This window comes from Oncorhynchus masou, chromosome 15, assembly GCF_036934945.1.
Source record: "Oncorhynchus masou masou isolate Uvic2021 chromosome 15, UVic_Omas_1.1, whole genome shotgun sequence".
Classification (NCBI taxonomy): domain Eukaryota; kingdom Metazoa; phylum Chordata; class Actinopteri; order Salmoniformes; family Salmonidae; genus Oncorhynchus; species Oncorhynchus masou.
In genome coordinates, this window is record NC_088226.1 from 68,924,291 (window position 1) to 68,951,790 (window position 27,500).

The window sequence follows — 27,500 nt, forward strand, 5'->3', positions numbered from 1 at the left end:
TGAATGTGTTTCAGGAGCTACTGTGACAGTCTTGCCTACCACCCACTGAGTGCTGCAGACTTTGGAAAGATCATGAAGAACGTCTTTCCCAACATGAAGGCTCGCCGCCTGGGCATGAGAGGCAAATCTAAATACTGTTATAGTGGACTGAGGAAGAAAGCTTTTGTTCACATGCCTTCTCTGCCCAACTTGGACTTACAAAAATCAGATGACGGGGTAAGTTTACATGATGGCATTTTTTATTTTTATTTTGCCAGGAAGTGGCCATAATCATTTCAGAACAAGTACATGTAGATTTCAGGGTTGGGGTCAGTTCCATTTCATCAGGGTTGGGGTCAGTTCCATTTCATCAGGGTTGGGGTCAGTTCCATTTCATCAGGGTTGGGGTCAGTTCCATTTCATCAGGGTTGGGGTCAGTTCCATTTCATCAGGGTTGGGGTCAGTTCCATTTCATCAGGGTTGGGGTCAGTTCCATTTCATCAGGGTTGGGGTCAGTTCCATTTCATCAGAGTTGGGGTCAGTTCCATTTCATCAGGGTTGGGGTCAGTTCCATTTCATCAGGGTTGGGGTCAGTTCCATTTCATCAGGGTTGGGGTCAGTTCCATTTCATCAGGGTTGGGGTCAGTTCCATTTCATCAGAGTTGGGGTCAGTTCCATTTCATTAGGGTTGGGGTCAGTTCCATTTCATCAGGGTTGGGGTCAGTTCCATTTCATCAGAGTTGGGGTCAGTTCCATTTCATCAGAGTTGGGGTCAGTTCCATTTCATCAGGGTTGGGGTCAGTTCCATTTCATCAGAGTTGGGGTCAGTTCCATTTCATCAGGGTTGGGGTCAGTTCCATTTCATCAGAGTTGGGGTCAGTTCCATTTCATCAGAGTTGGGGTCAGTTCCATTTCATCAGGGTTGGGGTCAGTTCCATTTCATCAAAGTTGGGGTCAGTTCCATTTCATCAGGGTTGGGGTCAGTTCCATTTCATCAGGGTTGGGGTCAGTTCCATTTCATCAGGGTTGGGGTCAGTTCCATTTCATCAAGGTTGGGGTCAGTTCCATTTCATCAGGGTTGGGGTCAGTTCCATTTCATCAGGGTTGGGGTCAGTTCCATTTCATCAAAGTTGGGGTCAGTTCCATTTCATCAGGGTTGGGGTCAGTTCCATTTCATCAGAGTTGGGGTCAGTTCCATTTCATCAGAGTTGGGGTCAGTTCCATTTCATCAAAGTTGGGGTCAGTTCCATTTCATCAGGGTTGGGGTCAGTTCCATTTCATCAGGGTTGGGGTCAGTTCCATTTCATCAGGGTTGGGGTCAGTTCCATTTCATCAGGGTTGGGGTCAGTTCCATTTCATCAGAGTTGGGGTCAGTTCCATTTCATCAGGGTTGGGGTCAGTTCCATTTCATCAGGGTTGGGGTCAGTTCCATTTCAATTCAGTCAATTCGGGAAGTAAACTGAAATTCTAATTCCAAATCTCATTGAAGAGCAAGTTTAGGAAAATTGGAATTTCAGTTTAGATCTGAATTGAAATGGAATTGACCCAAGTAGATCCACCCTAACTCCAGACAGGATATCAGATCTGAAGTACCTCTTCCCTGCTAACCCCCTTCCCTCATCCCCCCCCCCCCAGTGTGAGTTAATGGAGCCGTCGTCGGGCCAGTCTCCCAGTGCGGAGGATGAGATGCGCTCAGCGGCCTGTGGCTTGGTGTGTGAGTGGGCTCAGAAGGTCCTCAGCAGACAGTTTGATGCCGTGGAGGACCTGGCTCGCTTCCTGCTCAACAGTCACTACATAGGAACCAAGTCCATGGCTGCCCTCACCGTCATGACTGGGGCTCCCACAGGTAGGCATGGCTAATGGGGATGGTGGTAAGGAAGGTAGAGGTAGGCATGGCTATTGGGGATGGTGGTAAGGAAGGTACAGGTAGGCATGGCTAATGGGGATGGTGGTAAGGAAGGTACAGGTAGGCATGGCTAATGGGGATGGTGGTAAGGATGACCGCAGTCAATGTGGCTCAACTGTCAACAGGGGGCTCAGCTGTCAACAGGGGGCTCAGCTGTCAACAGGGAGCTCAGCTGTCAACAGGGGACTCAGGGGACTCAGCTGTCAACAGGGGGCTCAGCTGTCAACAGGGGACTGAGCTGTCAACTGGGGGCTCAGCTGTCAACAGGGGACTCAGCTGTCAACAGGGAGCTCAGCTGTCAACAGGGGACTGAGCTGTCAACTGGGGGCTCAGCTGTCAACAGGGGGCTCAGCTGTCAACTGGGGGCTCAGCTGTCAACAGGGGGCTCAGCTGTCAACAGGGAGCTCATCTGTCAACAGGGGACTGAGCTGTCAACTGGGGGCTCAGCTGTCAATGGGGATCAGCTGTCAACAGGGGGCTCAGCTGTCAACAGGGGACTGAGCTGTCAACTGGGGGCTCAGCTGTCAACAGGGGGCTCAGCTGTCAACAGGGAGCTCAGCTGTCAACAGGGGACTGAGCTGTCAACTGGGGGCTCAGCTGTCAACAGGGGACTCAGCTGTCAACAGGGGACTCAGCTGTCAACAGGGGACTCAGCTGTCAACAGGGGACTCAGCTGTCAACAGGGGACTCAGGGGACTCAGCTGTCAACAGGGGACTCAGCTGTCAACAGGGGCTCAACTGTCAACAGGGGACTGAGCTGTCAACAGGGGCTCAACTGTCAACAGGGGCTCAGCTGTCAACAGGGGCTCAGCTGTCAACAGGGGCTCAGCTGTCAACAGGGGCTCAACTGTCAACAGGGGCTCAACTGTCAACAGGGGCTCAGCTGTCAACAGGGGCTCAGCTGTCAACAGGGGCTCAACTGTCAACAGGGGCTCAACTGTCTTGCTCATGTATCAGGCTCCAGTTGAAGATGTAATGTTTTGGGTGACGGAGTCTAACGCTAGTTCTGAAGATTCAAAAACCGTTTTAAACTCTCAGGTGTGTTGACTCTGTAAAGTATTGGTTACTTCTCATCTGTACGTCTCACCAGGTCTAAAGACGCCCACGCCAACCTCTGCGTTCGTGCCCACGTCCGAGGCCTCGTCCTTCCAGCCGCAGGTGAAGACTCTGGCCTCTCCCTCGGTGGACGCCAAGCAGCAGCTCCAGAGGAAGATCCAGAAGAAACAGCAGGAGCAGAAGCTCCAGTCCCCCCTGCCTGGAGAGGCCCAGGGACAGAACCAGGCCAGGAGGGCCGAGGCCGGCACCCCAGGTCCAGCTATCCCCTGTGGAAGTCCTGCTCTGCTCTCACCACAACCTACCATTGGTATAGTGGTGGCAGCCGTCTCCAGTCCCATCACGGTAAGAAGGGGTTATTAACACACACACACACACACACAGACACACACACACACAGACACACACACAGACACACACAGACACACACACACAGACACACACACAGACACACACAGACACACACACACACAGACACTCACACAGACACAGACACACACACACACACACACACACACACACACACACACACACACACACACACACACACACACACACACAGACACACACAGACACACACACACACACACAGTTGAAGTCGGAAGTTTATATACACCTTAGCCAAATACATTTAAACTCAGTTTTTCACAATTCCTGACATTTAATCCTAGTAAAAATTCCCTCTTAGGTCAGTTAGCATCACCACTTGAGAATGTGAAATGTCAGAATAATATTAAAGAGAATTTTTTATTTCAGCGTTAATTTCTTTCATCACATTCTCAGTGGGTCAGAAGTTTACATACACTCAATTAGTATTTGGTATCATTGCCTATAAATTGTTTAACTTGGGACAAATGTTTCGAGTTGCCTTCCACAAGCTTCACACATAAGTTGGGTGAATTTTGTCCCATTCCTCCTGACAGAGCTGGTGTAACTGAGTCAGGTTTGTAGGCCTCCTTGCTCGCACGCACTTTTTCAGTTCTGCCCACAAATTTTCTATAGGATTGAGGTCAGGGCTTTGTGATGGCCACTCCAATACCTTGACTTTATTGTCCTTAAGCCATTTTGCCACAACTTTGGATGTATGCTTGGGGTCATTGTCCATTTGGAAGACCAATTTGTGACCAAGCTTTAACTTCCTGACTGATGTCTTGAGATGTTGCTTCAATATATTCACATAATTTTCCTCCCTCATAATGCCATCTATTTTGTGAAGTGCACCAGTCCCTCCTGCAGCAAAGCACCCCCACAACATGGTGCTGCCACCCCTGTGCTTCACGGTTGGGATGGTGTTCTTCGGCTTGCAAGCCTCCCCCTTTTCCTCCAAACATAACGATGGTAATTATGGCCAAACAGTAAAAATTTGATTTCATCAGACCAGAGGACATTTCTCCAAAAAGTACAATCTTTGTCCCCATGTGCAGTTGCAAACCGTAGTCTGGCTTTTTTATGGTGGTTTTGGAGCAGTAGCTTCTTCCTTGCTGAGCGGCCTTTCAGGTTATGTCAATATAGGACTCGTTTTACTGTGGATATAGATACTTTTGTACCTGTTTCCTCCAGCATCTTCACAAGGTCCTTTGCTGTTGTTCTGGGATTGAATTGCACTTTTCGCACCAAAGTACGTTCAACTCTAGGAGACAGAACGCGTCTCCTTCCTGAGTGGTATGATGGCTGCGTGGTCCCATGGTGTTTATACTTGCGTACTATTGTTTGTACAGATCAACGTGGTACCTTCAGGTGTTTGGAAATTGCTCCCAAGGATGAACCAGACTTGTGGAGGTCTACACTTTTTTTTCTGAGGTCTTGGCTGATTTCTTTTGATTTTCCCATGATGTCAATCAAAAAGGCACTGAGTTTGAAGGTAGGCCTTGAAATACATCCACAGGTACACCTCCAATTGACTCAAATTATGTCAATTAGCTTATCAGAAGCTTCTAAAGCCTTGACATCATTTTCTGGAATTTTCCAAGCTGTTTAAAGGCACAGTCAACTTAGTGTATATAAACTTCTGACCCACTGGCATTGTGATACAGTGAATTATAAGTGAAATCATCTGTCTGTAAACAATAGTGGAAAAATGACTTGTGTCATGCACAAAGTAGATGTCCTAACCGACTTGAAAACTATAGTTTGTTAACAAGAAATTTGTGGAGTGGTTGGAAAATGAGTTTTAATGACTCCAACCTAAGTGTATGTAAACTTCCGACTTCAACTGTACGCACACAGATCAGACAAGATTGATAATGGTTAGTCCAGGTTTGGTCAGTGTAAGTCGTCATTATAAATAATAATTTGTTTTTAACTGACTTGTCTCGTTAAATAAAGGTTAAAAACACTACGTAGTCAAAAAAATGACACAGAAATAAACCAGATAAGTGTTTTTTCCTAGAAGTATTTTTCGTGTTTAATGCTAATAGTCATAATTCCGTAATCAAACATGTTCCACCGTGGCCGTTGTCCCCCCCCCCCCCCCCGAAGGTCCAGAGGAGCAGGCAGCTGATGACATCCCCTAGCCCGGTGGGGTCCGCCGAAGGGAAGGTCCTGCCAACGGTCAACTTCCAGGTGGTCACCCACACCCAGTCTCTGACCCACAGGCAGTCCCCGAAGACTCCCCAAAACATCTCAGCCAGCCCCGTAGGCGACCGCCTGGCCAGGCACAGGTAACAACCATAATAAGGAAGTATAAACTATACCGTCAGAACCTAAACCTGAGGTTAGGCATAGAGTTCAAATTAAGTAAGGTTAAGGTTCAGGAACAAGGGTTAAGTTGGGTATAGTTTCAGCGGGGTTAAGGTAAGGTTTAGGGTAATGCGTTATTGTTCTGCTGGTTAAATTGACACTGTCTAATAGACATTAATTAACACGAAATCTGTAGTTTGTGTTAATCTATTTCCATCTCCTGGAACCACAGGTACCCCCAGATCCTCCCCAAGCCCTCAGCCACAGGGGCCATCACCCTGCGTTCGCCCCCCACCCTGCTCATCACAAACAGCCCCATGAAGACCCACCACGTTGTCAAGATGACCGCCATCTCCCTGGCCCCTAGCAACACTCTCAGTACCAGCAGTAACAGTATGGTCCTCAGGCCAGCCTCGGCCGGGGTGGGAACAACCACCACCACCACCACCACCTTTACCACCATCGCTGCCCTAGAGGAGGTCCAGCAACAGGGACAGAGCCAGGGAGGCCCCCAGCCCCAGCCACCCCCCAGTCCCCCGCAGCATGGCCTGGCGCCCCACCCTCCACCCCTATTCCCTCAGTGGTCCCTGAGGCCATCATCACTGATAATAACCCGGGCTGTAACTCTGATAAACGGAGCACCATAAAGCATTCCCCCTGTGGGGCCAAAGGTCCAGAGAGAGCCACCAAGTACCGGGCGGCCAGCGAACCCTCGCTTATGGTCAAATGCTCACCAGGACCTGACAGAGTGACCGCTAGGACAAAAAGCGTCTCATTCTCCTCCACCTCTCCTCCAGCTGCTGCCACCAATGCAGCGATCAAGTGGGCGGGGCCTCAGCAGGACAGCAATAAGAGCATCATCGCCACCACCTGTCATCAAGAAAGTCCTTTGTATCTGACCGTTGCTCCCTCGGCCAATCAAAATACTCCTAACGTCAGCGGAATGTCCTCCTCATCCAATGGCTCGTCGGCTGTTACCTTATTGTCCCCTAAAGACTCCTCGTTCGGGGTCAAGAGCCCCAGGAAGCGGGCCGGCCCCGGGCTGGATTCCTCCCACGTTATCCCTGTGAAGCGCGTCTTCATCTCCCAGCAGCCTTTGAGTGTGACCTTTGACCCCAAACCATGGGTTCCAGCTAGACCTGGCACTCCTGCCAGACCTGAGAGTGCCCCCTGTCGAGTGACGGTGAAACAACACCTAGTGCCCATGAAGATCCTGGCGCTGTCCGACTCGCCTGTCACGAACGCAGAGATCTCCTCCCTCTCTTCCTCGCAGGCTGTCGTCAGTGTGAAGCCACAGGTCTCCTCGTTGCTGGTAGTGAAACGCGAAGACCCGTCCTCTCAAGGACTAACACTAAGCACTGTCAGCAGTCACACCAGCAGCACTGCAGCCCCTGATAGCACCACCACCACAGTGTCTGAGCAGCAGCATCAATCTGAGGCCCCTGTCTCTGCGATGGCGGTAGGAGCACAGCATCAATCTGAGGCCCCTGTCTCTGCAATGGCGGTAGGAGCACAGCATCAATCTGAGGCCCCTGTCTCTGCGATGGCAGTAGGAGCACAGCATCAATCTGAGGCCCCTGTCTCTGCGATGGCAGTAGGAGCACAGCATCAATCTGAGGCCCCTGTCTCTGCGATGGCAGTAGGAGCACAGCATCAATCTGAGGCCCCTGTCTCTGCGATGGCGGTAGGAGCACAGCAACAATCTGAGGCCCCTGTCTCTGCGATGGGGGATATAAAGAGCACAATGTGGGAGGAGTCAGCTGCGGGGCACCCGGAAGAGCTGCAGAAACAGACCTTCAGTCAGAATGTGAGTATAGCTGTGTACAACATACTTAATGCGTATATACTACATACTATATACTATTAGTATACTGTAAACGAACGGTATCCTTTCAGTTGAGCGTACTAGCGATTCGCCGGTCTACCGGAAGTTAATTCTGTTGCTATGCAACTTATTGCTAGCTTGTTAGCATAACAAATTACTAGCTAGACATTTTACGACTTCATTAAAGATGTCCATTAAGAACGCACAATGACTACACCACTAAGCTACCGCTAAGCTAAGAATGACTTGAATAATTAAGTCAATAGGTTGTGTTTGTAAATTAACTCTGGCTATCTACTCCGATTTCAGAGCACTCTCGTCTGAGTGTGCCAGAGTGTAGAATAACTGGCAAATTTACAAACACTCAACACCCGTTGAATATGGCTGGAGTCAGTAAACGTTTGCAAAAAAAGCTCAATTAAATTGTTTCCAGCAGCACAGTTACAGTCACCAACGCTCTGGATAACAGGAAAACAGCCTAACCAGCTCTGCTAGTGTGGGTTAAATGGTCAGAGAGAGGTGTTCTCTCATTTGTGTCTGGAAGAAGCTAGCACGCTAGCCAACGTTATAAAGTTAGCTTGGGTGCTTGACTGCCTGTTGTGAGGTCAGAAAACTCGGATCAACCCTACTCTTCGGCCAGAGCGTCCAGCGTGCGCTCTGAGCGCTCCGAGAGCAAAACGGACGATCTGACAACGCTCTGATTTCACTAACGCACCCTGAATTTACGAACACACCCTTAGTAGCCAACTAACGTTAGGTAGCTAGCTAACATACCGGTACATACTACTGTAATGATATGCTATGCGTTTCGTAAGGCTAGCATAGCTAACAAATTGTCAGCCAACATAATGTGTAAGGTAACTTATTTAAAGCAATTGAATTTGTATCCGTTCTCGTCAGTCTGCATATTTTCCGCCATTTTCTTCAAATCTGAAAACATTGGGAAGCCACGCCCATTTTTATGAAGAATTGCATTATGGGCCCTAAAAGCACGGAAATAGTGTCCACTGCTTGTATACTTTGTATTTTGGTGAATGTAGTATGACATCTGGGAACTTTTGGCATACTAACTATATCCACTCTTTGACCAATAAGCATACTATATACTCAATGTATGTCACAAATAGTACTTAGGTTAGTGCAGTATGTATGAGTATTCCAACACAGTTTATATGTGTGGCCCCTCTATGTCTAGTTTATTTTTTTATTTTATTTTACTAGGCAAGTCAGTTAAGAACAAATTCTTATTTTCAATGACGGCCTAGGTGGGTTAACTGCCTGTTCAGGGGTAGAACGACAGATTTGTACCTTGTCAGCTCGGGGATTTAAACTTGCAACCTTTCAGTTACTAGTCCAACGCTCTAACCACTAGGCTACCCTGCTACCCCTATAGTGCTAATTGTTTTTAAATAGATAAGAGTTTAGAAAAGTTATGTCATTCCACAATATTTTAACACCGGACACCGATTTAAAATGTAGCGCACCATTGTTAATCGTCCCCTTGTCTACCTCATTTGAACACACACTTGTGTATATATACTTTTTTTTCTATTGCGTTATTGGCTGTATGTTTGTGTTACTCCATGTGTAACTCTGTGTTGTTGTTTGTGTCGCACTGCTTTGCTTTATCTTGGCCAGGTCGCAGTTGTAAATGAGAAATTGTTCTCAACTGGCCTACCTGGTTAAATAAAGGTGTTCTCAACTGGCCTACCTGGTTAAATAAAGGTGTTCTCAACTGGCCTACCTGGTTAAATAAAGGTGTTCTCAACTGGCCTACCTGGTGAAATAAAGGTGTTCTCAACTGGCCTACCTGGTTAAATAAAGGTGTTCTCAACTGGCCTACCTGGTGAAATAAAGGTGTTCTCAACTAGCCTAACCTGGTTAAATAAAGGTGTTCTCAACTGGCCTACCTGGTTAAATAAAGGTGTTCTCAACTGGCCTACCTGGTTAAATAAAGGTGTTCTCAACTGGCCTACCTGGTGAAATAAAGGTGTTCTCAACTGGCCTACCTGGTTAAATAAAGGTGTTCTCAACTGGCCTACCTGGTGAAATAAAGGTGTTCTCAACTAGCCTAACCTGGTTAAATAAAGGTGTGCTCAACTGGCCTGCCTGGTTAAATAAAGGTGAAATAAAATAAAATCCTTGTAGGGTAATGTCAATGAAACATTGTCCCTCCTCTGATGGTCAATAAAGTTCTATTCTGCTATTTTCAATTCTAGATACCAGCAGACCACACCAAGCAGCAGGCCCTGGGCTCCACCATGAACCAACACCAACTCCCAAACATCATGTCCCAGACCTCAGACTCCTCTGATCAGTTATCTGGCCTTCACCAGGAGATGGTGGACTTTGCCTCCTCAGCCTCCCAGCACGGCTCCACCATGGACTACTTCTCCTTCAACGATGACGATATGACCCAGGACAGCATAGTGGAGGAGCTGGTTCAGATGGAGGAACAAATGAAGCTGAAGGGCCTCCAGCCGTTGTTCAGTAGCTGTGTGGATAATATCTCTCTCCAGGGACAGCCTGGGGGCCCCCAGGGGTCCATCCTCAACACTCACCACCAGGGGGATAGTTCCTCTTTCTACCAGTCTGCCCATAGCTGCACAACCCCCATCCAGACTCCCACCCCGACTCCCACCCCGACTCCAACCCCGACCCCCACCGAGATGACTCTCGGTGGGCACGGGCTGACCAGAGAGAGCCCCTGTTGCCATCACAGCATGGCCCCTATCACGCCCGTGGAGGGGCCTCTAGGAGGCCGACACACCCCTATAAGCGCTCTGTCTAACTGTTCTAGCGGCATCCCGCCCAGCCCTGTGGAATGCAGGAACCCGTTTGCCTTCACCCCTATCAACTCCAGCATGGCAGGGGGTTACCGCGATGCCTCCGTGGTGTCTGTCTCCTCCAGTCCCATCAAGCCCATGCAGAGACCCATGGCCACTCACCCTGATAAGGCTAAACTGGAGTGGATCAACAACCGCTACAACAGTAGTGGTACTGAAGCGACTGTCGGAGCAGGGCCAGGGTCTGGGTTATCCATCTCTAACCACAGCCTTGGTGGACTTCTGCCTAGTTACCAGGATCTAGTGGATGACCATTTCCGTAAGCCGCACGCCTTCGCTGTTCCGGGCCACAGTGGCCAGTCTTTCCAGTCTCAGTCCAGACTGCAGGATGGCGAACACTTCTCTCCCATCTCCCCGGTGCAACAGCAGATGACCAGCGTGTCGACCACGCCCACCAACACTGCAACCAAACAGGATGAGAGATTTGCTGTGCCCGCCCCTTTAGACAACAAGGGCGGAGCCTCATCGTCGGGGGGCGGGACGTTCCGTTGCCGTAGCGTCAGCCCCGCCGTGCGCCAGAGGACCGTCAGCGGCACTGGCACAACCACTCAATTGGTCGTCTCCCCTTTCAGCTCCCCCATGACCTCCTCCGAGATACTCAGCTTCCTGTCCAACAGCCAATCGGTGGGCAGTAACCTCCACAGCATGGCCCAGCGCAGCCAATCGGTGCCCTTAAACATCATGATGCAGAGCGTTGTGGAGATGGAGCTGCTTCCTGTAGAGATGCAGGCCATCCAGGGACAGAACCAGAGTAACGCCAATAAGATCACCAACGTCCTCTTGAGTAAGATGGACTCTGGCGTGGACGACACAGTCAGGGGCCTGGGCATCAACAACTTCCCCTCCAACTACACTGCCCGCATGAACCTCACCCAGATGCTGGAGACCCAGTCTCAGAGCCAGGTCACCAATGGGAGCTTCACAACCGGAAGGGGAGGAGGTAACACCCACCAATCCCACCTTCAGCTGCAGACCGTCAGCTCCAGCCCTGCCTCCTTCGACCTCCAGCAGCATGGGGGCTACCTCAACAGCGCTGGAGGAGGCGGGGGGGGGGTGAGCTTCTCCTCTGGAGACAACCAAGCACAATCAGGTCCTGGTGAGAATGTGGACCTGGAGCTCCAGCAGATCCAAGGCCTCCAAGAGCTCCAGACCCAGACCCAGCTCCAATCCCAGGCTAGACTGCTCCAGAGTCCCCATCCCCAGCTCCAGGGTGGGCTCCAGCTTCTCCAGACCCAGACCCAGCTCCAATCCCAGGCTAGACTGCTCCAGAGTCCCCATCCCCAGCTCCAGCTTCTCCAGACCCAGTCCCAGGTACTCCTCCAGCCCACCCCCACCCAGCAGCAGCAGGAGGATGACGCCCAGCAACAACTAGACTTCAACAACACTGTTAAAGACCTGTTGGGTGATGACGGCCTCAACGTTGACGCTGAAGGCCTCAACCCCAGCTCTCAACTGGTCGGTCAGGTGGCGTCAGAGCTTAATGCCGCCGTGGTGTCAGACTTCACCAATGACATCAGGTTGACCTCCGACCTTTCCAACAGCATCACTGACCTGAACACACTGGACGCCAACCTCCTGTTCAATCCGTCCAATCAGCAGCAAGAACAGTACGAAGACGCCACACTGGAAGAGCTGAAGAACGATCCTCTGTTTCAGCAGATATGTAGTGATACTGTGAACTCCTCGTTCGACTGGCTAGAGAGCAAAGACCAGCCTACTACCGTAGAGATGTTAGGCTAATGTTGTTATTGGACGCATCCCAAATGGATGCTCATTCTCTACATAGTGCACTACTTTTCATCAGGGTCCATAGGGTCGACCCATAGGGCCTGGTCAAACGAAGTGCACTAAATATAGGGAATAGGATGCCATTTCAAATGCAAACCAGTATTTTTAAACAAGTATTTATGGTTTTCATTTTTTGTTGTCTTTTGTTTTGAACTGTGAGTAATTTGTATACAGTGTATTTGGGAAACTATTCAGACCGCTTAATTTTTTACACATGTTGTTACGTTACATTATTTTTCTAAAATGGACTCAATTGTTTTCCCCCCCCCCATCAATTTACACACAATAACCCATAATGACAAAGAAAAAAACAGGTTTTTAGAAATGTTTGCAAAACATTTTTTTTATTTTTTATACCAAAATATTACATTTACATAAGACCCTTTACTCATTTACATGAGACCCTTTACTCAGTACTTTGTTGAATCACCTTTGGCAGCGATTACAGCCTCAAGTCTTCTTGGTTATGACACTACAAGTATGGCACACCTGTATTTGGGGAGTTTCTCCCATTCTTCTCAGCAGATCCTCTCAAGCTCTGTCAGGCTGGATGGGGATCGTGGCGGCACAGCTATTTTCAGGTCTCTCCAGAGGTGTTCTCTCGGGTTTAAGTCCAAGCTCTGGCTGGGCCACTCAAGGACATTCAGAGACTTGTCCCCCCTAAGCCACTCCTGCGTTGTCTTGGCTGTGTGCTTCGGGTCTTTGTCCCATTGGAAGGTGAACCTTCGCCCCAGTCTGAGGTCCTGATCGCTCTGGAGCAGGTTTTCATCAAGGATCTCTGTACTTTGCTCTGTTCATATTTCCCTCGATCCTGACTAGTCTCCCAGTCGCTGCCTCTGAAAAACGTCCCACAGCATGATGCTGCCACCACCATGCTTCACCGTAGAGATGGTGCCAGGTTTCCTCCAAACGTGACGCTTGGCATTCAGGCCAAAGAGTTCAATCTTGGTTTCATCAGACCATAGAATCTTGTTTTTCATGGTCTGCGTCCTTTAGGTGCCTTTTGGCAAACTCCAAGCGGGCTGTCATGTGCCTTTTACTGAGGAGTGACTTCCATCTGGTCACTACCATAAAGGTCTGATTGGTGAAGTGCTGCAGAGAAAGTTGTCCTTCTGGAAGGTTCTCCCATCTCCACAGAGAAACTCTGGAGCTCTGTCGGAGCGACCATCGGGTTCTTGGTCACCTCCCTGACCAAGGCCCTTCTCCCCTGATTTCTCAGTTTGGCCGGGTGGCCAGCTCTAGGAAGAGTCTTGGTGGTTCCAAACTTCTTCCATTTAAGAATGATGGGAGTCCACTGTGTTCTTGGGGACCTTGGATGCGCAGAACATTTTTGGTATGCTTCCCCAGATCCTGTGCCTCGACACAATCCTGTATCGGAGCTCTACGGACAATTCCTTATACCTAATAGCTTGGTTTTTGCTCTGACTCGCACTTTGAACTGTGGGACCTTATATAGACAGGTGTGTGCCTTTCCAAATCATGTCCAATCAATTGAATTTACCACAGGTTGACTCCAATCAAGTTGTAGAAACATGAGCTCAATGTTGAGTCTCATAGCAAAGGGTCTTAATACTTATATATATATATATATATATATATATATATATATTTCTTTTTTTACCTTTATTTAACTAGGCAAGTCAGTTAAGAACAAATTCTTATATATATATATATAAATATAAATAAATAACGTATTTCTGTTTTTTATTTTATAAATTTGCACACAAAAAAAAAACTGTTTCCGCTTTGTCATTATGAGGTATTGTGTGTAGATTGATGAGAATTTTTATTTATTTGATCCATTTTAGAATAAGACTGTAATGTAATGTGGAAAAGGTCCAGGGGTCTGACTACTTTCCCAATGCTCTGTATATCTGTTTATTTATTACTGTTTGTCGGGGGCTCTGGATAAGAGCGTCTGCTAAATGACTTAAATGTAAAATGTAAATGAAAAACTTCTGGACTCTTGGCCATTTGTCCAGTGAAAAGTGCCAGCCTAACCCTTCCCACTGACACACGGCTTTATAGCACTGTTAGCCTAACCCTCTCCCACTGACACACGGCTTTATAGCACTGTTAACCTAACCCTTCCTACTGACACGCTGCTTTATAGCACTGTTAGCCTAACCCTCTCCCACTGACACACGGCTTTATAGCACTGTTAGCCTAACCCTCTCCCACTGACACGCTGCTTTATAGCACTGTTAGCCTAACCCTCTCCCACTGACACACGGCTTTATAGCACTGTTAGCCTAACCCTCTCCCACTGACACGCTGCTTTATAGCACTGTTAGCCTAACCCTCTCCCACTGACACGCGGCTTTATAGCACTGTTAGCCTAACCCTCTCCCACTGACACGCTGCTTTATAGCACTGTTAGCCTAACCCTCTCCCACTGACAAGCTGCTTTATAGCACTGTTAGCCTAACCCTCTCCCAATGACACGCTGCTTTATAGCACTGTTAGCCTAACCCTCTCCCACTGACACGCTGCTTTATAGCACTGTTAGCCTAACCCTCTCCCACTGACACACGGCTTTATAGCACTGTTAGCCTAACCCTCTCCCACTGACACGCTGCTTTATAGCACTGTTAGCCTAACCCTCTCCCAATGACACGCTGCTTTATAGCACTGTTAGCCTAACCCTCTCCCAATGACACGCTGCTTTATAGCACTGTTAGCCTAACCCTCTCCCACTGACACGCTGCTTTATAGCACTGTTAGCCTAACCCTCTCCCACTGACACGCTGCTTTATAGCACTGTTAGCCTAACCCTCTCCCACTGACACGCTGCTTTATAGCACTGTTAGCCTAACCCTCTCCCACTGACACGCTGCTTTATAGCACTGTTAGCCTAACCCTCTCCCACTGACACTTCCTTCTGACACGCTGCTTTATAGCACTGTTAGCCTAACCCTTCCTTCTGACACGCTGCTTTATAGCACTGTTAGCCTAACCCTTCCTACTGACACGCTGCTTTATAGCACTGTTAGCCTAACCCTCTCCCACTGACACGCTGCTTTATAGCACTGTTAGCCTAACCCTTCCTTCTGACACGCTGCTTTATAGCACTGTTAGCCTAACCCTCTCCTACTGACACGCGGCTTTATAGCACTGTTAGCCTAACCCTTCCTTCTGACACGCTGCTTTATAGCACTGTTAGCCTAACCCTCTCCTACTGACACGCTGCTTTATAGCACTGTTAGCCTAACCCTCTCCCACTGACATGCTGCTTTATAGCACTGTTAGCCTAACCCTCTCCTACTGACACGCTGCTTTATAGCACTGTTAGCCTAACCCTCTCCCACTGACACACGGCTTTATAGCACTGTTAGCCTAACCCTCTCCCACTGACATGCTGCTTTATAGCACTGTTAGCCTAACCCTCTCCCACTGACACACGGCTTTATAGCACTGTTAGCCTAACCCTCTCCTACTGACACGCTGCTTTATAGCACTGTTAGCCTAACCCTTCCTTCTGACACGCTGCTTTATAGCACTGTTAGCCTAACCCTCTCCTACTGACACTCTGCTTTATAGCACTGTTAGCCTAACCCTCTCCCACTGACACGCTGCTTTATAGCACTGTTAGCCTAACCCTTCCTTCTGACACGCTGCTTTATAGCACTGTTAGCCTAACCCTCTCCTACTGACACTCTGCTTTATAGCACTGTTAGCCTAACCCTCTCCCACTGACACGCTGCTTTATAGCACTGTTAGCCTAACCCTTCCTTCTGTCACGCTGCTTTATAGCACTGTTAGCCTAACCCTTCCTACTGACACGCTGCTTTATAGCACTGTTAGCCTAACCCTCTCCCACTGACACGCGGCTTTATAGCACTGTTAGCCTAACCCTCTCCTACTGACACGCTGCTTTATAGCACTGTTAGCCTAACCCTCTCCCACTGACACGCTGCTTTATAGCACTGTTAGCCTAACCCTCTCCTACTGACACGCTGCTTTATAGCACTGTTAGCCTAACCCTCTCCCACTGACACACTGCTTTATAGCACTGTTAGCCTAACCCTCTCCCACTGACACGCTGCTTTATAGCACTGTTAGCCTAACCCTCTCCCACTGACACGCTGCTTTATAGCACTGTTAGCCTAACCCTCTCCCACTGACACGCTGCTTTATAGCACTGTTAGCCTAACCCTCTCCCACTGACACGCGGCTTTATAGCACTGTTAGCCTAACCCTCTCCCACTGACACGCTGCTTTATAGCACTGTTAGCCTAACCCTCTCCCACTGACACGCTGCTTTATAGCACTGTTAGCCTAACCCTCTCCCACTGACACACTGCTTTATAGCACTGTTAGCCTAACCCTCTCCCACTGACACACTGCTTTATAGCACTGTTAGCCTAACCCTCTCCCACTGACACACTGCTTTATAGCACTGTTAGCCTAACCCTCTCCCACTGACACGCGGCTTTATAGCACTGTTAGCCTAACCCTCTCCCACTGACACGCTGCTTTATAGCACTGTTAGCCTAACCCTCTCCCACTGACACGCTGCTTTATAGCACTGTTAGCCTAACCCTCTCCCACTGACACGATGCTTTATAGCACTGTTAGCCTAACCCTCTCCCACTGACACACTGCTTTATAGCACTGTTAGCCTAACCCTCTCCCACTGACACACTGCTTTATAGCACTGTTAGCCTAACCCTCTCCCACTGACAGGCTGCTTTATAGCACTGTTAGCCTAACCCTCTCCCACTGACACGCGGCTTTATAGCACTGTTAGCCTAACCCTCTCCCACTGACACGCGGCTTTATAGCACTGTTAGCCTAACCCTCTCCTACTGACACAGTACTTCACAGTACCACTTAATTTCACCTTCCAATGAAATCAAAAATGAGTGCATTTCAAGTATTAGATGGTATTTTAAAGCATTCCCGTGAGACAATGGGTTGCATCTGAAAATGAATGGATGCTTATTTTGCCTACATAGTACACTGCTTTTGGCCAGGGCCCGCCTTTTGGCCAGGGCCCGCCTTTTGGCCAGGGCCCGCCTTTTGGCCAGCGCCCGAGTAGGCATTTCAGTGGCAGACCTGTTGAAAGATTTGTCAAGGTTTGATGAATACCACAAAGTTAAACCTTATCTTACATTTTATTGTCTACTCATTCAACAATGCAATATGTTCTGAAATCACCTAATACATCACTTAATACACTCTGACACACACAATCACACTTATCACACACTATCACACACAATCACTCAATCAAAAATGAACTTCACCAAAAAAATGTTTTCTGTGAGATGTTGTATCCTGTTTTAGAAGAGTGTGTTTCAAAAGTGAATCCAAACCCGAAAAATACAATATTGGACTTATTAGGCAACTTAATGACATGCGCATTACATTGCCTTGCCCTATCCAAACACTAAAAAATGGGTAGCAACCATCCGGGAGCTACCAGGTGCTGAATTTAAGACATTATCTTCGTCATACATTATCATTATACCAAATCAATTGTACTGGTTCATATCTGAACAGCGTTATCCCACAGTGAAATCTTAAATCTCAAAGCCTATGCTACTTGTACCGTTCAATATGTGGAAATGGGAGGAAGATTAAATGATTTGCTAGTGCTGGTAGTCTATCTGGGGAAGAAACAATATGTCACTCCCAGGAAGGGAAGCAACAACAAACTTGACTGCCTTATTTCTTATTGATGAGTCCAAGGCCTTACACCATCTTTACAGACAGACTGTATATAATAGTATAGTAGTTCATAGAATCTGCACATTCTAGAAGCGATTCTAGAACCAAACAGATTCTGGATCTAGAACCAGAGCTTCACTGTTCATATCAAGGCAGCTGTTTAAACTCTGATAATGTTTTCAATACTATTTCTTATGGTTCCTTTGTTTATTTGCAGGGTCACTTAATGCATCCATACTGTATAAAACAACCCACACTGAGTGTGCCCTTACTTAGTATCAGTTGTAGATGGACATTAATGTCGGAACAGGCAGACACACGTTTTAGTGGCCATGGTGTGTTTCTCACAGGCTTGAAAAAATATTGTTCACGTCCCAAATATCACCTTATTCCCTTTATAGTGCACTACTTTTGATCAGGGCCCTCGTCCAAAAGTAGTGCACTACATAGGGAATAGGGTGCCATTTGGCTATGGGTCATGGTCTAAAGTAGTGCACTACATAAGGAATAGGGTGCCATTTGGCTATAGGTCATGGTCTAAAGTAGTGCACTACATAGGGAATAGGGTGCCATTTGGCTATAGGTCATGGTCTAAAGTAGTGCACTACATAGGGAATAGGGTGCCATTTGGCTATAGGTCATGGTCTAAAGTAGTGCACTACATAGGGAATAGGGTGCCATTTGGGACGCATAGTTATATAAATGGTATGGCGATGGCTCAATATGTCATTGAAGGCAACAGAGGCTGCGAAGATAGTTGCATAGATTTGGTTTCTGGGAGTTTGATGATGTCAACTTAAGATCTAGATACAAAACAAATCGTGATTGTCTTTCCCGGAGATCCAGCCTTATTTCCATACCAAAGAAAAGCAGTTGTTTAAAAATAACCGAATTTTACGTTAGAAGTTGTAATATCGTAGGAGGTTGTTATACATGGGATTTGTAATCATCCATGCACTCCTAGAGACTTATGTTATCAGTGAAAAGAAACTGATATAACTTGGTGTACGTCCTTAATGGCACTCTATATAATGCACTTGATTTTGACCAGGACACATAGGACCTTGGTCTAAAGTAGTGCACTATTTAGAGAATAGGGTGCCATTTTAGGGTGCCATTTGGAACACACTGTATACGTTTTGTTTCATTCTGGGGGGGGAGAAAAGAAAAGAGGAGAAGCTTCGAAAATCCATGTACAGCATGTTGCTAAGGAAACACTGGGCCAGACAGCATGTAAACGTATATGAAATGGCGGAGGTCCTTGTTGTTGCTTAGGAAACACTGGGCCAGACAGCATGTAAACGTATATGAAATGGCGGAGGTCCTTGTTGTTGCTAAGGAAACACTGGGCCAGACAGCATGTAAACGTATATGAAATGGCGGAGGTCCTTGTTGTTGCTTAGGAAACACTGGGCCAGACAGCATGTAAACGTATATGAAATGGCGGAGGTCCTTGTTGTTGCTAAGGAAACACTGGGCCAGACAGCATGTAAACGTATATGAAATGGCGGAGGTCCTTGTTGTTGCTTAGGAAACACTGGGCCAGACAGCATGTAAACGTATATGAAATGGCGGAGGTCCTTGTTGTTGCTTAGGCAAAACTGGGCCAGACAGCATGTTGTTGAAACCATCACTGCTAGCCAGCCAGCTATGTGATTATAATAGGATGATTTGCTTGAATTTTGGCTATTGTTATTGTGGTAAAAAGTCATAGTCAAAATGAAAGCTCCATTAATTTGTAAATAGGGTAGATACATAGAAATGTAATGTATGAAGAAGAAAAAAGACTACTATATTATGGCCATCATTCTAGCTAAGTAAGTCTATGTGCCATTAAAGGAGAAGAAAAAAAGCTAAATGTATATTAGTCAAGATAATAGAGACTGTGTGTTGTGTGTTGCATTTCCGGCTCCTCGATGTATTTGTGAAAGTAATGCTGTCTGTTTGGTCTCTGGTTTGCTGATGTGTTTTGACTTTCCTTTCAAAGGTAATTATTATAATAATAATGATAATAATAGGTCTCTGATGTGTGCTCTGAGCGAGAACAATAGCATGGTTTATTGATAAGAAGAAAAAAAAATCAAAAGAGTTATATGATATATATATATTAGCTGGTTGCATACATTTCTGCAACATCATCGATTCTATAGACATTGTGTTCATGTTTTCAACAAACAAGCTTTGTAGGTTCACTTTTTATTGCACTAAATTTCTATGATATGAAACATGGCTTTGTCACAAACCTTATAACGGACAAATGTCACGAGGGAATGACGAAATGAAGGCCCGCAAACAACAACAACAACAAAAAACACAACAACAACAAAAAATATTTTTTATGATCTAAGAAAGAATTGTCATGTAGAAAATGACTACTGTAATTGTCATGTAGCAAAAAAAAAAAGAAGTGCATTAATAATGATCTCAGTGAGATTTACTCATTCTCATCCACGAGAATATAATCTAAGCGTTAAGGAAAAATTAAATGTTTAAAATGATTTTTTTTTTTTTACGTTTAAAAACCTACACGTTTCATTATGTTAAAAAATGACTGTAATACGTAGGCGTGCATGTGTTCATGATTTCTATCCTACTACTTTGAATTGTTAGGTGCCTCCAAAATGGCACCCTATTCCCTATATAGTACACTACTTTTTACCTGGTCAGAAATGTAGTAGTGCACTATATAGGGAATAGGGTGCCTTTTCGAACGCACACTTATTAAGGTAACCACTGTCTGCTGTGGTAAGAGCTGGCTCTGTGTACCTGACTGGTCATAATACTGTAGTACCTGACTGGCAGTGTTACTGTAATACCTGACTGGCAGTGTTACTGTAATACCTGACTGGCAGTGTTATTGTAGTACCTGACTGGCAGTGTTACTGTAATACCTGACTGGCAGTGTTACTGTAGTACCTGACTGGCAGTGTTATTGTAGTACCTGACTGGCAGTGTTACTGTAATACCTGACTGGCAGTGTTACTGTAGTACCTGACTGGCAGTGTTACTGTAATACCTGACTGGCAGTGTTACTGTAGTACCTGACTGGCAGTGTTACTGTAATACCTGACTGGCAGTGTTACTGTAGTACCTGACTGGCAGTGTTATTGTAGTACCTGACTGGCAGTGTTACTGTAATACCTGACTGTCAGTGTTACTGTAGTACCTGACTGGCAGTGTTACTGTAGTACCTGACTGGCAGTGTTATTGTAATACCTGACTGTCAGTGTTACTGTAATACCTGACTGGCAGTGTTACTGTAATACCTGACTGGCAGCTTTACTGTAGTACCTGACTGGCAGTGTTACTGTAGTTAACTTAAATTACAGTAAGTTACATTATTTTACATTGTGGGTTGTTTACTTAATATAAGTTAATATTGTTCTGTGTGTATGGAGCTGTTTCGTTAATGATGGATTTATGTTTTTATTTTTACATACTTTTTTAATGTAGCATTTGTAAAGAAATCAAGATTTTTGGCATTACTACTATAAGGCACTGATATTTGAATTAAATCTTTGAATGAAGGAAAATGCACCTCCATCTAAACGAGTTCCAACTATAGAATTAGAATGATTTCTAATGATTCTATGGTTCCATCAAGCAGTGACTCTGTACGTTGTGAGTTCTGACTGACCCTGAGCCAGTACCAACTCAGTTTGACTATCCTGTTCATTCCTACCAGTAGAAGAAGCTCCCTCCCTCTGTTGTTGTCTGGTGTAATGTGTCATATGTACAGTAGCTTGTTAATATGGCAAAACAAAACATTCATGTTTCTTTTTTTTCAATGGAAAGTACTCACTGGTGAGATTTTTAAAGTGGTTTTAAAAGCCAATAAACTTTTTTTTTTAAGAATCTTGATCTTTATCATGTTTGCTTCCTTTTGAAATTGTAAAGTTGACGTACACAGATCCACAGTATTCTATTTCAAACACATACATATAATACTGATTGAAAGACTGTCCTACAGAGGCAACACTATTTGATGATAGCATACATGAACCCCACCTCTTTAAGGAATACCTAGGATAGGATAAAGTAATCCTTCTCACCCCCCCCCTTAAATGATTTAGATGCACTATTGTAAAGTGGCTGTTCCACTGGATGTCATAAGGTGAATTCACCAATTTGTAAGTCGCTCTGGATAAGAGCGTCTGCCAAATGACTTAAATGTAAATGTCCTCTGTGTCCCCTTTAATGATGACCAGAAACTGGCAGAGCGACAAAGCTTTGAACATTTCTCCCTTCTACTGTATAGATATTTTATCCAATTTGTTCTTTTTCATTGACAATATGGCAGAGCTGGGGGTCAACCTCAAGCCCCCAACCCCAAAAAGGTTCGAGGTCACCTCAACCCATCGAATGACTCCTGGAGTCACTGGGGGTGAGGGGGCCTCCCCTACTCCACCCACACTGCCTCTTGACCAATCAGAACGAAGTCTGTTTGGTCGCGTCTCTCCGTTCCCAGGCCCTCGACCATATTCATAACATGTTAATGACCTTTACTTCTATTGGTCATGACCTCTCCCAGCCTGAACCCTGACCTCTTTCTCTTGACCCTGGCCGTGAGGGTGAGGAGCCCGGCCTGTGCTGTGCTACCCTCCTCCACACAGTGAGTGTTGTTTGGGCTGTATGTGTTCTAATCAACGACGACGTTAAGAAATGAAGTACGTACACCAATATGTGAGTTCTACAGAGTGTCTTTTGGACTATGGTGGCAGGCACTGTATCAGAATTATGATAAGAGAAAGGTTGTTTTAAAAACAGTGCTGTTTTTGAGTTCCACAGACTGCCATTTTGAAATGCACGAGTCACCACCTGTTAGTACAGGATAGTGGAGAATTCACTATTTTGAATAAATGGAACAAATGTGTTTTACCAGTAAAATAGCCCTTTATCTATTTATACATAGCATTAATACATCGAGTGATGCGTAGATGTGTATTGGGTTGAGGAGCCGATTTAAACTTTTAACAGATGGCCTGTATCTGATTCCAGTTGCTAGTTACTAGACACTTAATGACACAGAGGATTTGTAAATGAATGAATAGGACAGCGTTATATCCTGAACATTGGTCTTGAGCTTCATCTTGACTGGAGTGGGGCAGGAATGATAAATGAATCAATGGTTAGCTCGCTAATCAATATATATTTAACTTTGCATTTAATGCTAAGGTTATATAAATTCCATTTATATGTCTAGGTTCCTGACATTTATACTGCTCACTGTCTCAAACACCCAAAATTAACAAAAAAGTTATTGGTCAACATTTTATATGACTGTGTCATTGGATATTATTAATATTATTATTTTACCTTTATTTAACTAGGCAAGTGATATAGTTTATTGCTAATGTATGGTAACAGAAAGAAAATAAATAAATCAATGAAAATCTTCAACTATAGCCTAATGTGACACAATGCGTGTGTCATGAGTCAGGGTGTAGCAGGTAGGACGGAGTCAGGGTGCAGCAGGTAGGACGGAGTCAGGGTGCAGCAGGTAGGACGGAGTCAGGGTGCAGCAGGTAGGACGGAGTCAGGGTGCAGCAGGTAGGACGGAGTCAGGGTGCAGCAGGTAGGACGGAGTCAGGGTGCAGCAGGTAGGACGGAGTCAGTGTGCAGCAGGTAGGACGGAGTCAGGGTGCAGCAGGTAGGACGGAGTCAGGGTGCAGCAGGTAGGAAGGAGTCAGTGTGCAGCAGGTAGGACGGAGTCAGGGTGCAGCAGGTAGGACGGAGTCAGGGTGCAGCAGGTAGGACGGAGTCAGGGTGCAGCAGGTAGGACGGAGTCAGGTGCAGCAGGTAGGACGGAGTCAGGGTGCAGCAGGTAGGACGGAGTCAGGGTGCAGCAGGTAGGACGGAGTCAGTGTGCAGCAGGTAGGACGGAGTCAGTGTACAGCAGGTAGGACGGAGTCAGCAGGTAGGACGGAGTCAGGGTAGGACGGAGTCAGTGTGCAGCAGGTAGGACGGAGTCAGGGTGCAGCAGGTAGGACGGAGTCAGTGTGCAGCAGGTAGGACGGAGTCAGGGTGCAGCAGGTAGGACGGAGTCAGTGTGCAGCAGGTAGGACGGAGTCAGGGTGCAGCAGGTAGGACGAAGTCAGGCGCAGGACACAGATCTGAGTAACAATGTACTTTACTCGGAAAATCACAAAGAAATTCCATCCAGGGAAAAATATTCCAGCTCGACACAACAGAGCGACAACTTAACAAAGAACAAACACAAACAAAACCATGTGGGAACCAGAGGGTTAAATAGGGAATAGATTATAACGTAATGGAAACCAGGTGTGTACAATCAAGTCAAAACAAATGGAAAAAGAAACGTAGATTGGTTGCGGCTAGAAGACCGGTGATGTCGACCTCTGAACTCCGCCCGAACAAGGAGTGGCACCGACTTCGGCGGAAGTCGTGACAGCGCGAAATAGAGAGGATATCTCTTTTAACTGGATAGCTTATAGGTGAAAGGGGACAAAACGAACGAATAAACGAAAAAATAAAGTAATGAATTAACTAATAAATACAGTTATTTGATCAAGTGTAACGTGAGACGATTCCTTTATTTAAAAAAATTAATTGAACCTTTTAAGTCACTAGTTTTATTTCCTTAGAGAGAAGATTTTTGCCTGACAACAGCACGTCTGATTTCCTCCTCACGGCTGGAGCCTACAGAGCTCCAGCTTGTAGTCCCAAAACCCGAAAATGACTTACCTCTGTTTCATTCAGCCATTCTTATGGGGAAAATGAATGGGGAAAGAATTGGGTTTTGGGATAAAAGCCGAAAATTAGGTCTGAGGTTAACACAGGCTTAGGAGATCTTATACGTTTTGTTCTATGAGATAATATCAGTCTGTTAACATGACTTTTATGAATTATAAAACCTTTATATGCCTTATGTGATTATTCAGATTTTTTTTAAATGACTCATTTAGCAGACTCTCATCCAGAGCATCTTACAGTAGTGAGTCATTTAGCAGACTCTCTTATCCAGAGTCACTAACAGTAGTGAGTCATTTAGCAGACTCTCTTATCCAGAGAGAGTTACAGTAGTGAGTCATTTAGCAGACTCTCTTATCCAGAGAGAGTTACAGTAGTGAGTCATTTAGCAGACTCTCTTATCCAGAGAGAGTTACAGTAGTGAGTCATTTAGTAGACTCTCTTATCCAGAGAGAGTTACAGTAGTGAGTCATTTAGCAGACTCTCTTATCCAGAGAGAGTTACAGTAGTGAGTCATTTAGTAGACTCTCTTATCCAGAGAGAGTTACAGTAGTGAGTCATTTAGCAGACTCTCTTATCCAGAGAGAGTTACAGTAGTGAGTCATTTAGTAGACTCTCTTATCCAGAGAGAGTTACAGTAGTGAGTCATTTAGCAGACTCTCTTATCCAGAGTCACTAACAGTAGTGAGTCATTTAGCAGACTCTCTTATCCAGAGAGAGTTACAGTAGTGAGTCATTTAGTAGACTCTCTTATCCAGAGAGAGTTACAGTAGTGAGTCATTTAGCAGACTCTCTTATCCAGAGTCACTAACAGTAGTGAGTCATTTAGCAGACTCTCTTATCCAGAGCCACTTACAGTAGTGAGTCATTTAGCAGACTCTCTTATCCAGAGCCACTTACAGTAGTGAGTCATTTACCAGACTCTCTTATCCAGAGCCTCTTACAGTAGTGAGTCATTTACCAGACTCTCTCATCCAGAGCCACTTACAGTAGTGAGTGTATACATTTACATACTTTAAAAAAAATGACTGGTCCCCCTTGAGAATCAAACCCACAACCCTGGCGTTGCTAGTGAGCCACACAGGACTGCATATTATGGAATATGAGCATGGAAAGAGATAGGAGTTAATAGGAGATAAGTCTGGATAAACCACAGACCTTATTCCCCCCCCCAGGCTTTGGCCAACTAGCCATGGTGGAATTGGTGTCTACAAAAAGATGCCATTACTATTGCTCTCAATAGTATTGCTGTTGAATGAGAGTCTAGGAACAGAGGGGAGGAGGGTCATTGTCAAAAGGCCACGCCTCTCCAGGTACAGGTCTATTGGATCAATATCTGAATTCAGTAGGAAGCCAGCTGACTGGCTACCATCAATATATCTTAATAATTGTCAAGTTCTGTCTTCAAACAGAGCAGCTGTCTCATATAGGGAAGGACCTGATCACGAGTTTAATATCCAATGACCTTTGGTAATAATAACTAATACAAAATCTAACCCAATATATTTCCTGCAATTTCTGTATACAATGTGGTGCGAAGTCAACAAATATAATGGTGTTATGGTTCCAGTCCTGAGAGAAGGCCAGGCCTACTCCAAATATGAAGGAATAATCAAATAAAGAGTAGGGCTCAGAGACTGTCTGACATATTATCTATGGAACCTGCACACTTTGTTGATAATTGTTTCTCAAAGGTGTTATGTGTTTTGTCAGAGAAAGAGAGAGAGAGATGCTTCTTGTTCTCTATAGTTGTAGAGTAGTAGACCATACATTTGCTCTGCTCCAAGACCAACAGAGCGCCCGCCCATCGATGAAACCTTGGCTCGGGTAGCGCATGCGCGGTCAGAGGGAGAGGGTCGACTAATCCCCGCTCAGGAGTCACAACCGGTGTTGCACCACCGGTGTCATTCGTAATTTGGGAAGCTTGAAGCACGATGGGGAACTGCTATCCTCATTTATAGAATGACAGAACAATCTGGATAAATGGCGATTTTCAAAAGGAAACTGTACCAGCTATGTTATCTGTTTTTTGTTTCGTTTATTCCACTATCAGGTAAATCATTTTTTTTTTTTGCTGTATATATTTTTTTGTTAGTCAGTAGTAGTTTCCCAGCAACTGAACGTGTTTGAGGTCCGTGTGTGTAACACAGACTGAATACCAGACCATAAACCAGAATGTGACCACAATGGGTCAATATTATACCGGGCAAAGACACGCACGAGAATAAGCACAATCACAATTCTCTGTTTATGATCTAGTCACTTTACCCCTAAATTACCTACACGTACAAATTACCTCGACTAACCTGTACCCCCCACATTGACTCGGTCCGGTACCCCCTGTATATAGCCTCATTGTTGTTATTTTGGGTTATTTTCGTAATTAACTCTATTTCTTGAACTGCATTGTTGGTTAGGGGCTTGTAAGTAAGCATTTCATGGTAAGGTCTTTCACCTGTTGTATTCGTCGCATATGACAAGTACAATTTGATTTGATAGTTTTAAACAAAGGGATAGCAGCGCAAATATGATGTGTAAAAAGATATGATTAACCAGTCTTTGAGGAAATTAGTGACCGATTTGAGTGACTGCGATTATTGTTGCTACTGTCCGGCGCGGACGCCGACCACACATCTTGTATACAAATTAACCGACGTTTTCAAATTCACACTGACAATTTACTGACTTACATTTTAATTTGGTATATCTTGTAGGTCACATTAACACTGTAGTAACCTGAGCAATGACTAGACTATGCACCGTACCCGATTTCACTGGTCAAACTCACTCTTCATAGGTTAAGTAGACTACCAATGTGTCTTACGTCTCACAGTGTTACGCTATTAATTGATGGACTGCAAACAATCACACAGTTTTCATAGGTGACAAATACATTCTGTATATAGACTATGGGAATAGAAACATTCTGTAAGTATGATACATAGAATAGTTTATAGAAAGTTGCTGTAAAACACACAAAGTGGACTGCTGTAATGCCAATACTAATCAAGGGTGCAATGAATACATAGCCAGTTATTAA

General features: G+C 45.7%; 1 protein-coding gene and 1 pseudogene across 1 annotated transcript in view; both read left to right on the top strand.

Annotated features, from left to right (window-relative positions):
- LOC135556730 (DNA-binding protein RFX7-like) overlaps positions 1-12,423 on the top strand; it is a 23,728-nt gene extending 11,305 nt beyond the window's left edge. The window contains 7 exon segments of the mRNA XM_064990138.1: positions 15-216; positions 1,615-1,825; positions 2,976-3,283; positions 5,417-5,598; positions 5,850-6,120; positions 6,123-7,424; positions 9,662-12,423. Of these exon segments, the coding sequence (XP_064846210.1) occupies positions 15-216; positions 1,615-1,825; positions 2,976-3,283; positions 5,417-5,598; positions 5,850-6,120; positions 6,123-7,424; positions 9,662-12,028 (4,843 nt within the window). The 3' untranslated portion in view covers positions 12,029-12,423.
- Positions 12,424-26,443: 14,020 nt separating this feature from the next.
- Positions 26,444-27,500, top strand: part of LOC135556915 (protogenin A-like) — a 37,514-nt pseudogene continuing 36,457 nt past the window's right edge.